Here is an 18,486-nt window from a genome sequence, read left to right on the forward strand (position 1 = left end):
TTAGGGGATGTTGAAGTGTTGATTATGTGTGATTTTCTCATAGCATGGCCAACCATGCAAGACAATCATTTCAATTAACTATATTGCCATGCAATAAAGAAATATAAAGTAAAGTTGTTACTTTACTATCAAATTGGGACCATTTTCTATATATTGCACAAAATATCATCACATATTATATACTAAAATGACTGCAAACTCTTCTTAACAGACAAAAGACCAACTACAATCCTACCATTTAGGGATTAGAAAAGTAACTCACCTTACCTCAGCCACGATTGTCGCTTTTACACTCAACAAACCCACAAAAGGGCCATTTTCACTTGTGATTCCCTCTTGGTGTAAATGTAATTATTCATAGTATTAAGGTTCGAAAGAGAGATGTGGGAATTGGGAATTTTGTTCGTTTGTGCATAATGGGTGTAAGTAAGAGAGTAATTCCATAAAATTTAATCTAGCGGTAAAAGACCCGCTTGAAATAGGCTTAGTAGTTAGGCTTTTGCTTACATGGCACTTAGTAGGTATGATTTCTCAATTAATTGATGTCACATCAATGAAATATAAACGATACCATTTTTTAAAGGCTAGTCTTCATTAATAGAGGGAGAAATATAAGACTTAAAACTTGTTTTGCAGTGTATTTGGTCTAAAATTAGTTTAGGGGCAAATATGCTCCTCGACCCGAACATTAGGGGCAAACATGAGCTTTTTCCCTTGTAATTACAAGTAACTAGGAGTTTATTCAAGAAAAAAAAAGAGTTATGAGTTGTAATATAAAAACGCATTCAGACTTGTGAGTATTTTAAGTAAATATGATAATACTTTGATTTGACTTAAGTTGCTTTTGAATTTAAACTTTAATAATTATTAAATTTTATAGTTACATACTAAAGTTTCTTTTAGTTTTTCTAAATAGAATGCCACAATTATCTATTTAAAATCTCTAATCTAAGCACGCGAGAGAACACGAGAATGTGATTAAAGGGTTTTATAGTAGACATCGAAGTAAAATCTAGTGATTTTTATGCTTAAAAAATCCAAGAGAGGTGTATGTGGACTTCAAGCTTTGTGCTTGGAAGATGCTTATAAATTTCAAACTATTAGATTTTGAATGTTTGGTCACTGGAGGTATTTTTTTTATAATAAGTTTTTTTAATTTAATTTATTAAACGAGTTACATGAATCGACTTGTATAATTTAGTTAATAAATATGTTTATATTTAGTTTTGATGTTTTGATAGAGTTAGTTAAACAGATTATATTCGAATTAGGCACTTAGTGTATTTTAGACAGAAAAATGATATATAGTTATAAATCACAATAATAAGTATCTTACTGTGAAAAGGTTCCGATTCACAAAGTATAAATTAAAATGAGTTGTTTTATTTTGAATAATGCAGAATGGAAATAGTAGTGGATTTGAAATTTAACTATGGCAGTCGGTGGTTATATAACCTTGACCTTGATTATGCTAATCGTGAAGTATGTATTGCACATGACTCTGATCCAGACTTTCTATCATATATACACATTGTTAAAAATATGAGGAGGATTTGGGTGTTTTAAATGTGAAGCATATTTTTGTTCTTGAACCTGGTAAAGATTTAAGTGATAGGTTATTCTTAGTACATGGTGATGACACAATTATGAAGGTAATAAATTATATAAACAAAAGGTGGCAGAGTTGGAGTTTTATGAGGACCATGTTGAAGATGTACCCTTTGCCATAAAAATTTATTAGAGCTAAAATGGTCTGAGAAAGATAATAAGGTTGACCTTTTACTACAAATTGAATTTTCAAATGACAGAATAGAAGGTGATTTAGGTGGAACTGAACCACATAATGAGAGTGTTGTAAATAATGAAATTCATACACAAGGTAGCTATTTCAATGGTTATCATATAGATAGATTGTGAGGTGGTGTGTCCAAATTAGATGATAATTTTATAGACGCCTTAATGGCTATGTGAGTTCTAAGGAGAATGATGAGTATCTTAATGAGGATAGTGATAACAGTAGTGATGAACCAGGAACTTCAGCACCTAAGGAGAGGGTTATGTATGACAAGGGAGATGAAAAGAGTCATTCATGCTTGGAATGACCTTTGCAAATGTTTTTGAAGCTAGAGCTGCTATTGCTGATTATGCATTGCCTATTAGAGTGAAGTTGAGATTAAACCAAAACGAACCTTATAGAATTAGGGCTAGATGCATCAATGAAGAAGGGTGTCCTTATATGCTGTTGATCTCAAAGGATGGCAAAAATCTAGGTCTAGCTGTTAAAACCCTAGTTAGTGAATATAAGTATTACAAAACTATAGCCTTCCTAGTGCTACTGCATCTTTTTTAGCCAAATAGTTTAAGAATAAAATTTACAAGCAATCAGACTTTAAGGTAAAGGACATGAAGCAAGAGTGTGAACAAGTGTTCAAGATTAATGTTAGCTTTGCCAAGTGAAAAAGGGCTAAAAGGCAGATTATACAGGAATTAGATGGGACTTGTAGGGCTGAGTTTGGCTATCTAGCTGCTTATGCAAATGCTATGAAGAGGAGTACCTAAGGACCAAAGTTGAGATTGAATTATGCATAGAATCTTTAAAACAAGGTAAAAGGGTTTTTAAGAGGATGTTTATATGCTTTGATGCATTAAAAAAAGCATTGGAAAAGTGGCCATAGAAAACTAATCGAACTTAATGAGAGCTTCTTAAAGGTGTTGTGAAAGGCCAAACACTTACTGCAGTTGGTAAGGATGCATATGAATAGATAGTGTTGTAGCTTGGGTAGTTGTAGATAAGAAAATTAAAAATAACTAGAGATGGTTTTTGGCTTGGCTAGCTCAAGAGCTTGAGCTCGGTGATGGAACAGAATACACCTTGATCACTGATATGCAAAAGCTATAAACTTCTTTTATATCTTTCAAACAATTATTGGTTTATTTCTCCTTATCATCTTTAACATTGATTTAACATCTTGCTTACTGGTTTGATTGAGATGTAGGGTTTAATTGATGTTGTAAACTACATATTGCCTGAAGTTGAGCACAGGTTCTGCGCAAGGCACATTTACGTGAATTGGTGCAAAGAATTGAGAGGTGGAGAACTAAAAAAGAGGTTTTGAATTTGTGTTTGGAGCACTTTTAATGAAGAATTCAAGGAAAACCTAACCAAATTAGATGAGGTGAGTATCAAAGCAACTTAATTACTTAAGTTATGTATATCTATTTGCATCTTTTTCATATTAGTCTTTAATATATTCTTTTTAGATTAGCAAAAAGGCAGTTGAGGATCTTATGAAGTATCCTCCATCTAATTGGTGTAGGGCATACTTCTCTAGTAGAATGGTTGACAATAACATTTCAGAGTGTTTTAGCTTATTGATAGGCATATTTTAAGCCAATTGTGAGTATGCTAAAGGAGATAAGATTGTAAAGCATGAACAAAATTAAAACAAAAAAAAGCAATGGTTGCTAGGTGATACAATGAATGGAGTCCAAAGGCAGTGGAAATGTATCAAGATAATAAGGAGCTGGTTGTTGGTTGCAAAGTTGTTTTTAATAGAGATGTGGGTTATGAGATATGAGAAGATGACAACAAACATATAGTTTTTTTGGATAAGGAATTATGTACATGTAGGGCATGGGAACTCACTAGCATCCTGTCATATGACCCGTTCTGTGGGCTCGTGACCAGCACTAGGAAATGGGTAGGCTTAAGGCCACAAAGACCTGTAGTAAGCCTTACTAATCGACATTTCAAATATGCATGTAAAAATATAATAATATACCAGACCGACATTGCCAAACACAAGTCTCTAACTGGACAATAAAATCACTCTACAATTTGCTACAGTCTAGATCAAACATAACATATTAGGTATACTACTGCAGAGAGTCTAGAATTTAAAACAATTAAAAATATGAAAGTATGGAATTATTTATAATAGGCCTGATAGAGAAGGAGGTCCGGCTGTCAAATGCAAGACGACGAAGAACTCTAATTGTCACCTAAAAAATTAAATTTGAGACTATCAACCTTGAGACTGAGTTAAAATCATATAATCCTAAAACAATTATTAAATCAAGATATCATGTCACTTTATACTAAAGTACGTGTTGTGCTATAATTCAAAAGAAAATATAATTGCAATACTTGTGGGACGAGCGCCTCAGTAGAACTCTAACCCCAATACTAGTAGCCTTTTGGCTCTCTTATTCTAATAGGTCTGGCGCCCAGAGAGCGAAGCTCAACCAGGATCCTTAAATCGAGCCTGGAAACTTGATTCCCAAATAAGCCGGCGCCCAAAGAGCAACGCTCGATCAAGGACCTTCCTCCGGTAGTTAAACTTCCACAGTCTAAAAAGTTATACTCGACTAGGGCAAAACCCAAAAATAACCGTTACAACCTGTCTCAGGTTATCGGTGCACACGCGGTCCTGATGCAATCCATCACGTGGCATGTTCCACTGTCGCCTCACCCCAATATCCCGTGATCGGCGCCCGTGACCCATCCCATGCCCACATGCCATTTATGCCTTATATTACTCCAAGATTGACCCTTTGATTGTAATGTCAAAGTGGTATCATAAGTCTACATACTTGAAGACTTATGAATACCCCCTACAACCAGTTCTTGAAAAAAGGTTCATGAAGGGTGAAAATTATCAGCCAATAGAACCTCCTCTAGTGGTTAAGATGCCCGAAAGGCCAAGAACAAATAGAATTAAATCAGAGACTGAAGCTAATCCAACTTCTAAGTTGTCCAAGAAAAGGAAGAAACAAACTTATGGTATCTGTCATAAGAAAGGGCATAACATCTCTAAATGTCCAAACAAGGGCAGTTAGGTAAGATAATTACTTTATATTTTTTATTGAGGTTTTTTTCTTACATTACTAATCTGAAAGAGTTTTTTTCCCGCATATCTAGTAGGGCATGCCTACATAAGACACAAAATCTCATGCAACAACAAGAAATAAGACTCCAAACACTACTACCAATTCACAAGCACTAAGGAACCCCCCACAATTTTTACTGTAATAAATTATTATTATCATGTTGTCCGTATATGATAACATGAGTTTAAAGTTTAACAACACCTAATTTTATCATTTAATCATCAAATCAGTTTTATTAGAATGAAAATATTAATTCTTTTATAGGATCTAACAGTTAAATCATGAAGTTAAAATTTATTAAGTTTTAAAACTACGTTAGTATACATGAGCAACTTGATAATGATGGCTGAACGGAGTAAATCTAGTAAAATTTTTACTAATTAGAATTTTTAACAATAAAATACTTATATCTGTCATGATTTATAATTATATATAATTTTAGAAAAATTTCAGTAAAGTACTATGTGGCTTAACATATTTTCATTTTAGAGTTTGTAGTTTATATTTTATCACTTTGGTATCTTATAAATATGACCGTTGGCAAATAGCGGCTAAATTGTACAACAGCTTTAGCAAGTGCTAAAATAATAGTTGAAAGAACAATAGTTATTGTGTGTCACATCAAAATTTTTTAACAGTATATTATATAATTTGATTATTATTTAGTAACAGTTATATTCACATAATACTAAAGTAATAATAATTAAACTATAAATTTTAAAATGAAAATACGTTAAATTAATAATATATTTTAATAAAAATTTTCCAATAATTCTTTATTTAAAATAAAAACTCCTTTTATATTTTTCCTTTTTATAAAATTCCACACAGATAAAATCGATTTGCACAAAATTAGAATAGAACCAACTGGAAATTCCACGGTATATATTTACCAACTTTCAATAAAATTGTTTTGAGCGTTAGAAATTTTGTTTTGTATTTTTTCTTAGAGAAATTGAGCGATGGAAACCATTCATTAAACAAGAAATGATTAAAAGATTATTTTTAATCTTTTTGACGTCAGAATATGAATTTTAATCATTTCAGGTCACACAACTTCACAACCATTGACCGACTTACGGTTCCTTTACTTCCATGTCACATTCTTCGTAAATAAATCAAAATGAAAAAAGCCATTAACTAGAACATAAAATCCCATCAAAACATCTTATCCAAAAAAAAAAGGGAAGACAAAAATAGTTTTTGGTCCCTATACTATTTGACTTTATTTCGATTGATCCTCATCCATCTATTGCATCTTAACTCGTCCTCATACTTTTACTTTTGTATGCATTAAGTCCTTATGTTAACAGTATTATAAAATTAATAACGGTACCGTTAAATAATTTCCATATGATTAACTTAAAAACCTAATTAATGAATAAAATCCATGTCAATGCTAACTCGATGGTTCCAATAAGATTAGAAATATGGTTTCAATAAGGAATAGAATTAGAAAAATTACTTTTAGAGTTCATATCAACTGAATTCTTTGTTATAAGAGACATAATTCCAGCAATAAATAGAGCAGCAATCAACCCTTATACAGAGAACCAGTAGCAAAAACAATTACAGCAGTCCCTGCTGCAAAATAAAACCCAGCTACATACACAACCGTGTTAGCAAATGCCAAAATAGCAGCATCAACAACTTCTCTTGCAAGCTCACCATTGCAGCCTCAACTGCTGCAACAACAGCAGACACATCAACAAATCAGTACTTCCACTAGTTACCGTTTTATCAGTTCCAGCAGTAACAACCTCTTAATAATTGCGTTTACGCAATCACAAGTTTTTTTCTCTCTCATATCCTTTATAAGAATTTTTTTTGCTCTATATAAGAAAAATTAAGAATTGAAAATTCAACCAAATTCCATGAAAAAAATGTCAGAATTTGAGAAAAGAAACAAAAAAAAATGAATATTATTAGAAAATAAACAAAAGATATGAATCTTATTTTTATGAAATATACTTACCTTGCCTCTTATTAAATCAAAATTATGTCGTTTTGATTCACCGGAAGTACCAATTCTCATAATTGGCAATGAAACTAGACAAATACAAGCAAATAACGATGGTTACTAGCATGCGCCTAACATCTGTTTATATAAGGACTCAATGAGTATAAAAATAAAAGTACTAAGATGCAATAGATGAATGGAACAATATAGGGACGTAAATATGGGTTTTGCGAAAAAAGAATTCCATTAAAACACGTTTTCAATAAGACTATATCAGTTTGGTAAAAAAGAATAAAATTTAACAAGAATTCATTGTGGATGTCCATTTATTTCGGATTAAGAATATTTTCTTTTTACATAGAATAATAAAAACAAGCTGTCCCTCCGTCCAATTTTGATAGGGCATTTTTAATTTATATATAAATTAAGAAATTTAGTTTTTTAATTAATACCACTATTTTAAATTATTTTCTTACTAAAATACCTACAATGGCAGAAAAAAATTTGGTTGTTAATAAATTTTTAATACGTAATCTAAATGTTAATAAACTTATCAATTTATCTATAATTTTTAAAATTCAAAAAAAATTTATATTGAAATTTAAAAGAATTTATATAGTAATTTTTAATTTTAAAATAATAAAAATAATTATAAAAATTAATATTTATGTTATTTAATGAAAATAGTTTAGACATTTAATCATTATACTAATAATTAAAAAATGTGATTTATATTATTAGACCGATTAAAAAGAAAAATGGTATCAAAATAAGACAAAAGATTAATTCTGTATTGACCATCGGATTAAAATTAGTTTAACTTGAGACTTACAGATGGTAATTAATTACTCTGGTCACTTGCTACTTCCTTTCGTTAAATATTTATTATGAAACTATTTTATTGTTATATAAAGAGAATAAAAGGAGTAATAGTATTGGTATCCAAACTTTTGCCTACATTTTCAATTGATACTAATGTTTTAATTTTTTTCTTTTCGGTATCGAAGCTTTAATTTTCGTTGCAGGTGAAGGTTTTTTCGGTATCGAAATTTTAATTTTTGTTGCAAGTGAAGGCACCTATTAGGAATCTGTTTAATTTTTTATGACGTGAAGGGTGGAGTTCCACATCAGCATTCCACTCATCATTCACGTCACATTTGCTCTGTTGGTACCAAAAACTTTGCTACTTCTATTCAAATGGTACTAATTCTTTAATTTATTTTTTTAATACCACATTCATTATTTTTATTTCAATTTACAGTAGCTAATAGAGACTCGCTTAAAGGTGAATTCTCCATGCGAGTTAAGAACTCGCCAATACTTGACAGTCCACTTAAACCAGTAACATACTCAATAAGCGAACCACCATTCCACACATCTTCTAAGCACTACTCCTAAAAAATCGGAACCCATGTTCCTCCTAATCTTTAGGACCATACTAGATATGGAAATAACTAACACTTCTCTTGTAAACACCCACCTAAACATTGATGAAAGACTAATATTAATACAACCTTTTACCAATATTCCTTAAACCCTTGAAATGAATTAACATTATTATTACTTTATACTTTTGGTGGCATTAGTACGTATTGGAATTCTAATAATTTTTGATGACGTGATAACCGAAAGTTTATATAAGCATAAAACTAATTAATACATCAATAAAAATTTACCGGAAACCCGATAGGTATTATTAATTGAAATATAAATAATGAATGTGGTACTAAAAAGAAATAAATTAAAGAATTAGTACTATTTGGATATAAGTGGAAAAGATTTAGTACCAACAAGGTAATTTTTCCAAAATCAAATATAATGTGGACGGTGAATAGAATGCTAATGTGGAGCTCTACCCTTCATATCATCAAAACTTAAACAGATTCCCAACATGTACCATCGCTTATAACAAAAATTAGATTTAGATCAACATATGCATCACCATACAATTATTTGAAAAAAAATTTAATACCAAACAGATAGTTGAAGGATCTTTAATGAAACTTGCTGAAAGAATTCTTTTTAACGCCTGAGCTCCTCCATTGTCCCTTTCTTTTTTGTTCTTTTTATGTTACTGCTTGAAGAAGAAAAAGAAGCGACAAGGAGAAAATTAAATTTCTATTTTCTTTATTCTTTGACGCGATGTTTAATAACTCAAAGATAAGCATCATGAAGACGAGTTTGTATTGGATGTTTTATTTTTCTTCTTATTTTTTTCAGAGTTTTAATATATACATTTATTGTTCTATGCTCTTCTCTTTCTTTTCCTTTATTTTTGGGTTTCATTTGTTTATTAATCTTGTATTTGCATCTCAAATCAGATTTCTTAACAAGCGAAAGAACACATTCATCTATATATGAAAACAATGTCTTAACACATATTTTCTCTTTTCTATTTGGTATTTTATACACTTTTTAACACCATTCTCTAAATTGTTACAGCTCCACTTTCTATACCACTAAATTATTATTATTAGAATTTAATAATAATTGTTGATTTTCTTTCTCCATAAATCACTATTGTTACTCCTTTTTTTTTTCTCGTCAAATCTTGACTCTTTCACTATCTTTTCTAGTTTCTTTTATTTCTTTGTTCTTCTTTTTGTATTTTTTTGATATGAAATTAGTTATTGATACTATTAATTTTTCTTTTTCTTTTTATTTCACTTTTTTTTCTTTATTCTTAGTCCATTATATTGAGATTTGTAAGATAATTATGAAAATGTTATTTGTTAGAATGTCTTTCCCATGAACTTTACAAGAATATATTTATTTTTATTTCATATTATATTTTAGAAGAAATAATAAAAGCAGGCTTTGTTGACTTACACCAATACAAGCTCGGGGTGAATTTGCTTTGAAGTGTTGCGACTTCATTTAATTGCTGAAATAGGATTAGGAAAAATTCTAGCTTATCCATTGCCTACAATTATCCACGTCAACGCTCAACCAATTTTAGGTAAATGTGTGAGTTAATAACTTTAAACTTCTTCCTACTATTTTACATATAGTATTTGTGTTTGATTGTTGGTGGAGAATAACTTGTTCATTTATCTATTTTTATTCCAATTTTATTTCTCTTCCTCTCCTTCTTATGGCACTATCGGTAGATTCTCTATCTCCTTTCCACATTAAATAGGTAACTCCTTTCTCTTTTTTTATTTTTTTTATTGTGGGTTATGTCTTTTTTATTAGATTTTTTGTTATAATTTGAATTCGGTGACAAGAGAATGCTTGATGGTTTCTTTTCTATTTTTTAGTCATGTCACTAATAAATATTTTGAAGCTTTCTATATAGCCAAATCAACTCTTTTCTTGAGAATCAATAATGCTAACTTTCAATTACACACGATCAGTTTAATCTTGGCTCTTCTTCAACTATTACTTCTTTGGTTAGTCTTTTATTCTTTTTACGTATTTTAATTTTTATTTTAAAATTTTATATATTTTTAAAAGCTTAATAGAAGAATCAAATCAAGCTAAAATGATATATGACTCTTTGCTTTTAATTACAGGGTTTGATTTTGATGTTCACACTATCGCTCAACTCTATAACAATCTGGACAATCCTCTTTGGTGAACAGAGAGTTACTTTTGAGACTTATTATCTCTCTTATAAAGAATGTGCTATGACTTATCTTCTTTATTATCTCCCTTAAAGGAGGAAATGAATCCAATGCAAATAGAAAAGAAGTGCATGCTCAGTTGCTAATCTTGGTAGTTATCCAACACCAATTCTATTTCCTACTGCTTAATTATTAGCTCTATATAATTTGGCGAGAGAAAGTATTCTGGAGCAACATCTTAATTAGCCTCTAAGAAAGTTGTTTATTATATTTCAAAGGAATTACAGAGCTAAGAACTAATTATATATGCAAAATTCCTAGTTAATATTATCTTATCATAAAAGTTAATCTAAATAATTATTTTTAATCACCAAAATGATCTTTACTTCAATAACTTGATTTGTTACTTATGAGACTTTAGCTGCCCTATACACTCTTGATATCTAAGGAAGTCCCATCTTTCAACTCATGTATATTGGACTGATATCTGATCAAAGAGGATATGATATGTACTCATAGTCAGATAATTTTAAAGTTTGGTGGAGCGTTCTCTTCACTTAGATTTCTTTCATATTTCTTAGTTTCAAACATAATTATTATTTTCATAATTGATTTTCTAATGTTGGTGATGCTGTTTGTTTTTCTATTAGTTACTTTTAATTATTTAATGATTTCCTAATTATTCCAGTCTAAACTTATTGGATATAAAATATTATCATTGACGCAAAATCTAGTGTGCGCGGAGTAGGTTTATGTTTATCTATTGCATCTTACATCTTGATACACATGATTAATAATTTGTTTAGGGTTCTACTTGAACCGATTCTTTCAGAAGCTTACGATGGCTATTACATTATTTAGAAATATGTCTTATGATGTTACAAGGAATCGTCGAGGTGATACTCATTATAGAAATTAGGATTTTATATATTATATATACATTTTCTATGTGGAAAAGAATTCTTACAATATAATATTGACATGTGCTGTTAAGTTTATAATTGGAAGGTCGAGTACTAATTCTGGTTAAAATTGTGGCTTCGGAGATTGAACACTAATGCTGCAAGTTCAAAAGTAACTGTCGGTTTCACCCCACACTTGATACCTATAATAACAATCATGCGGTGGTAATGTGGTAAAACTTATTGAATCTATTGTCTTTACTTACAAAATGATAGCTTATTTACCGTTTCCATTTTAATTTTTAATGGTCATATATTTATTCTCATTCATTTTTGTCTTTTATTTTATTTTATCTAACTCTTTTTACTTTTTTTTTTAAATTAAGAAAATTTTATTGAAGTTTATTAAAAATAATTTCATCCAAAAGTGATGATAATATTTTAATATTTTTTAAGATTATTATTTTTATTTATAATAATGTAATTTCTTTATTGTTAAATTATCTCACTTTGTGGCCGGCATTAATCCATATATACTAAAATCAAACTATTTATAAGCTAGTTAACGAGCTTATAAAAATGTTGGTTAAGTCTAACAATTAAATTTTGTCTAGTTAACTCATTTCCTTAAATTTTTTTAGTAGTAAGGAAACTTTATTAACAAATAATTTTCTTACAAAGTCAAAGTAACAAACAATTGTAAATTAATAATACATAAGAGGTAAACTTTTCTATTTGATTCCATGACATGAAAAGTTTATTTTTTTTTATATATTTAAAATAAAGCATCAAAATTTGATAGATTGATTGATAAAATTAAATATTAAATTACCTTTCAATTTACTTTAAAAAACAAAAGGTCATTTAGGCTTCGAACTTTAGGTCAAGTCGAAAAGTGACAATTTTACATTTTATTTTAATCAATTTTTAGCTTCCAATTTTATGCCTGGGCATAATTCCTGAAGGTTCATATTATTAAGGTTGAATTTCCTAGTCTTCCAGTATCCAAATTGCAAGAAAAATAACCATTCGTCTTGTAAAGGTGTAAAGCACGAGCTCTAACAGCCAAGCATTTTCTTCGACAGGTGTCTCTGGTTTGAATTTCCATCATTAGCAGCCCACCTCAATAGAAGTCATCAAACAGCATAAACTTGAAACGAATAGAATCGTGTGAACAAAAACACCAGCCAACAGAATACTTGCAAACAAATTCATCCACTGCGATTTCTCTTCATCAGCGATCATGAAAACTCAGTTGTCATTGCATGAGTTGGATACAACCCCTGATATAAGAAGTTGACCAGAATCCTCGACATAAAAGGGTAGACTCAGCATTAATATCGCCATGCTTTGATATAAGATCCAAAGAGAACCAGCCAAAAATTTAGCAGAATGATCTCCTGTTTGCAGACCTGTAAAGTGAAGCAGATTCTTATCCACATGGCTCAGAGAAAGATATAGGTAATAGAAGAATATCTGGTACAATAGTAGTCACATCCCTGTATAAAGTGAAAATGCATGAACAATGTTCTGATGCATTTCAACTATCATTTTACCATCTGCATTTCAATCATAAAGCAAATGATTCACTCTACTCCATAGTCCAGTAGGTGTTCAAGAATATCCAATGCAGCATCCTCCCTGTTCTCAGTAAGCAAAGCATCCTTCATCTTGGACATCCTCTTACAAGCCCCAGAAGCGTTCCGGATACCGCCTCTATATAGAGCAACTATATCCAAATATAACACTCTTTCCCAAGTCCAACACCTACAGTATCTAATTAAATAGAAAATCTGCTTTTGGATAGCAGAAAGTTACCCTTGATCAGCCTTCTATACTTTCCAGCATGCAGGTAGCAGATCATAAGCTGTAAGATAAAGCTCAATTAAGAACCCTGTTAAACTGCAAGACTTAGCAGAGTGACACCCTGAACAATCTCCGCTGGCCATGGTTTCCAGTGCCCTGAATTTTACGCCTTCTTTTCTGTTTCACTTTATGCATTGGTTCTGCTAATCATGTTTTTCTCAATGAAAACTGATTATTCCATGTAAAATTTTGTACAACTCAAAAGCATCACCATCACTTTTGAACATTGACAGATATGATGGGGAAGCATCTTCCATTAATGATGACATTGATGTTGAATCACTCTTTACAACAGGAAAGCTCAATGATGTCTTATCATCTCCATACTTAATAAAGCGCTTCCAATCTCCACAATGGACATTCCTTGTGCGGATCCATGTGTTATTTGTTGGCTTCATGTTCAATTGTAGCAATAGAAAATTTAACTTGGAGAAAATTTTTGCTCTATTTGGTTGCTGTGAAAATGCAAAACAAGAAAAAGAGAACGTTAGAACCTAAGCAATAAAGTCTCAAGATATGCAATGACAAAAAGATATGGATATCATCCCTAATATAGGTCTCAAACTAACAATAGTGCACAAGATCATTGGCATCTTAAAAAAAGCTTGGTGTAAGAAATGATCTAGCAGTTAAATAAATGTGAAAAAGTAACAAGAACAGCAATACACTACCTAGAAATTTAGACCTTTGAGAACTTTTCATGCTGTATCACTGCGAAAGTAATGTGAAGGAAATAATCTTCCAAAGTCGAAGGCCCAATTCTGTCTAGTTACAGGTTTTATCGATTGACTATACCTGTAACTTCAAAATCCAAGCTGATCAGCCAGTCACCAGTAATCCCCACAAGAACAATTACCATCCTCAAAATGATGAAACCTATTGGAATCTCGTAACACTATTTGACGACCGACAACTTTTGAAATGTACTTAAAGGCAGAGTGACAGTCACCACAAATCCTAAGATTTTTCATTATCCTAATTGGCAGTCCTGAATTGCGAGCGAGAACAAAAGCAATTGCGAGTTTCTCACTGTGATAACTCAACAGTTCTTCTTTACTCTCTGGTTCAAGATCAAACAGAGCAAATCTTGTCTGAGGAACATATCCTGCATCCCTAATTCTTCTGTTAAGTTCCTCGAGTTTCTCATAAATTAGATCTCTTTCTGGGTGCAATTTGTCCCCTGCCACAAAGACATGGACTCCATCCTTCATGGTTACCCAACTACATCCAGCTTCCTTCTTCACTGCTGCCTCTCTCATTGCCCGCCTAGCCTTTGCCATATCTTCCCACTTCCCCCCTAAAGCATACATGTTAGAGAGAAGAACATAATTCACAGCATTTTGAGGTTCCATATCCATAAGCATTGCAGCAGCCCTCCTACCCAACTCAGTCTTGCGACCATTTGCTCGGCAGCAGGCACCTAACACTGTCCGCCAAATGAGAACATTAGGTTTCACTGGCATTGTATTGATGAAGTTCTCTATCTTATCAAGTTCACCTGCCCGTCCAAGGAGATCAACCATACATGAATAATGCTCTATCCGAGGAGCCAATCCATATACTCCAGTCATGGATTTGAAATGCTTAAACCCTTCGTCAACCAAACCAACATGACTACAAGCTGAAAGAACCCCAACAAAGGTAACATGATCTGGTAATTGACCATCAAGCTTCATTTGTGTGAAAAGCTGTAAAGCCACATCACCACGCCCATGACGTGCATAACCTGATATCATTGAGTTCCAAGAGTACAAATTCCTCAGTGGCATTGACTCAAAAAATCTTGATGCATAATCTATTCTTCCACATTTTGAATACATGTCAACAAGTGCACTCCCTACTACAACATCAAAGTTTAAATAAGCTCTTATTGAACATGCATGGGCTTCCATGCCACGCTCTAAAGTTGCAACCGAGGCACAAGCACTTAGAATAGTGGCTAAGATGAAAGTGTCCAATCTTTGACCACTCTGCATCATAATCCAGACCAAATCCATGGCCTTGGGCAAGAAATCATTATGTATATATCCAGAAATCATGGAATTCCAACTAACTTCATCTCTTCTATTAGACATTTTAGAGAAGATCTTCTCACAGTAATCCATATCTCCGCACCTGCCATAGCAAGCCAGAAGTGCATTCTCAATAGCATTGTCGTCTCCAATATTGTACTTTAACATTAGTGCGTGTATCTGCTGGCTCAATCCACTCTGTGAAAGAGATGACACAGCTGCTAGAATGTTTATAAAGGTTACTCTGTTAAGATTTAATCCAGCTCGCATCATCTCCAAGAAAAATTCTACAGCTTCAGAAATTGATACTTCTGAATTAGCTAAAGCCCCAATCATAGTATTACATGATACTTGATCAAATTGGAGCATTAAGGAGAAAACTTTGCGACATTCAGCCAGATACCCAGTTTCAGCATATAATGCAAGAAGGGCGTTTGAAACTGAAACATCTAAATCAAGTCCCAATTTAAGCCCTTCACTCTGTAACTGCTGGCCTAGCATGATCCATCCCAAGTTTGCACATGAACTCAAAGTACTTATCAATGAAAAATTGGAAGGCATCAACCCAGTTCTCCTCATTTTATGGTAGCACTTGACTGCATCTTCGAAACACTCACTCTGATCGAAACCAGAAATCATGGAATTCCATGAGACTGCATCCCTATCATTCATGAGCCTAAATACTGATCTCGCATCATCAACTGCACCACATTTAGCATACATGTTAATAAGCCCATTTCCAATAGCAACCTTGATATCATTTAGTCCAGTTCGGATTGCAAATCCATGAACCTCTCTACCCTTTCTTCTCCCTTCCTCCAACAAAGTAAATTTAGTGAAAGCACTTAATAAAATGACATATGAATCAAGATTTATATTAACTATGTTTCTCATTTCCATGAATACTTCAGCAGCTTCTTCTCCACATTTTTGCGTCACCAATCCAACCATCAAGCTATTCATAGAGACAGCATTTCTCATACCCATCTGCTCAAAAATCTTCTTAGCATAATCAAACAATCCAAACTTCGAAAATCCACTAACTAAAGCACTACCCACATACATATCTGAGAGCAATCCAGATTTCTCAACCATTGTAAGCATCTGCTCCAACAACTGAGAACCAGAATCAACAGCAGAACCAGCTGCAGTTATTAAGCTCCCAAATGTATACTCATTAGGTTTGAAGCTGAACCCAGAATGTTTTCGTTGCATGCTTGAGAATATTTGGAAGGCGTCTCCCGTGTATCCTCTCTGTGAATAAACTGATATAATAGAATTACAAGATATCGAGTTCTTAATTTTGATCTCATCAAAAGCACGACGGGCATAATCTATAGAGGCCAAGCTATTACCATACATTGATATCAACACATTGGACAAAACCACATCATTTGCATTGGGAGACTTCAAAATCAAGCCATGAATTTGCATACCGAGTTTAAGATCCTGGCAAGCTTTAAGAGCAGCACCAAAAGCAAAACAATTAGGCAAATAACCTTCCAAAATCATCCCTTTAAAAATTCCACATGCCTCTTTAGGCATCCCGTTGTTATTGTACCCAGAAATTAAACAGGCCCAAGTAACACAATTTCTCTCGGGCATTTCATCGAATAACTTACGAGCAGAGTCCAAATCACCACTTCTGACATAAGCGTTAATAAGGGTATTGCTTAAAAACAAATCAGAATCAAACCCATATTTAAAAATCTTTGAATGGAACTGTCCAGACTCATTTGAGCAACAACAATCAATATATGTATGAATCAAATCTTCATATATATCAAATGACGTCGAACCTGAAACATGTGGCAAAATTGGGGTGCTTTTTGTATATGATTGAGAAGTCTTATAGTAATTAATTAAATCCTCCAATGGGATCACAGCAGGAGTTTGTTCATTGAAGGGACTAATGTTTGGAGGTCTAAAGAGAAGAGGGTCTATGCTTTTGTGCTGTGGTGGTGCTGCTGATGGCTCTAAAGAATATGGGGCTGCATATGTAATGAAGGAATGATTTGAAATGTGAAGGAGTCGCTTATTGCTGTTGGACGTGAAGCAGCAGCGAAACATAGTGTGTTGAGTAAAACCTACAGATCATGATAACAATGCAGGTCAAAACCTTACTTATTATTACAGCATGAGCATATTTAATTAAAATTAATATTTGAAATACATTACTTATTACTGGCGATTGCTTGACAAATTGTTGAACGGGTTGTTACATAGCAACAAGAATGACATGGTTCAAATCAAAACCTGCAAATTTGGCTAAATGACAATTTAGATTGAGAGAGTTAGATCCCGTACCAGTGACTTTGTTTGGAATAAATCATTTAAAAGGATTTTAAAACCTCAAACCTGCAATTGTTCAGAATATTTATATCACAAGTGTGATACCTAAAAAGAATTATAAAATGAGAAAAAAAAAAACCTATAAAATAACAATAAGCTATTGACTATATTTAATATAAAAGTAAGCAGTTGATTATATTTAATATAAAAGTAAGCAGTTGATTGTTTTTAATATAAGAATAAGCAGTTGATTAAATTTAATATAGCTCTTAAGTATTCTATGGTATTTCATGAAGAATCATTTAAAAATAAATTTTGTTACAAGTAAAGTATTCGTCAATATTTGATATTCTACATAAACTACTAACATACTTTATAGGTGAATTATCATTCCACATACAATCATAAAGCACTATTTTTTTTAATTTCACACTAGATATAAAAATAACTAATACTTCTCTTATAAATACTCACCTAAAACAACAATAAAAACTAATGTTAATATCCTAAAACATTATTTTTCAAGCTCTTACTTAAAATGAATAACACTGATATTATTTACACTCTTAGGAACATCAATACTAGTATTTTTTTACTGATGTAGCAGTTGAAAATTCACTTTGGCACTAATTAATACATCAGTAAAAAATTATTAGAATCACAATATATATCATCAATTGAAACAAAAATAATGAATATGATACTAAAAAAATAAATTAAAAAGTTAATTCCATTTGAATATAAATAGCAAAACTTTACAATTTACTTTAAAAAAAAAACTCATATAAACCACATGGATCAAAAGATTATGGATTATCTATAAAAAAAAAAAGAAGAAGATTATTTGTCTTTTCTTTTTCTCGAACCAGTAAAGAAGGGATTTTATCATGAGTTTCTGTAAGGGTCATCATTCATGGCTTTAACACAAATAGTGAACCTTCATTTCTTAAGGATGTGTCTCTAACTACGTTTTCTTTAGTATTTTAGTTATTCTAATT

General features: G+C 31.8%; 1 protein-coding gene across 1 annotated transcript; it reads right to left on the reverse strand.

Moving 5' to 3' along the window:
- Positions 1-12,129: 12,129 nt before the first annotated feature.
- LOC8264002 (putative pentatricopeptide repeat-containing protein At5g09950) lies at positions 12,130-17,582 on the reverse strand. Its single transcript, XM_015726012.3, has 3 exons — positions 17,375-17,582; positions 13,856-17,283; positions 12,130-13,639 (listed from the first exon to the last, which is right to left on the reverse strand). Exon 2 carries the CDS (start codon positions 17,264-17,266, stop codon positions 14,012-14,014), a length of 3,255 nt encoding a protein of 1,084 aa, XP_015581498.2. The 5' UTR covers positions 17,267-17,283; positions 17,375-17,582; the 3' UTR covers positions 12,130-13,639; positions 13,856-14,011.
- Positions 17,583-18,486: the final 904 nt, after the last annotated feature.

The sequence above is a fragment of the Ricinus communis genome, chromosome 7 (assembly GCF_019578655.1).
Source record: "Ricinus communis isolate WT05 ecotype wild-type chromosome 7, ASM1957865v1, whole genome shotgun sequence".
NCBI classification, from domain to species: Eukaryota; Viridiplantae; Streptophyta; class Magnoliopsida; order Malpighiales; family Euphorbiaceae; genus Ricinus; species Ricinus communis.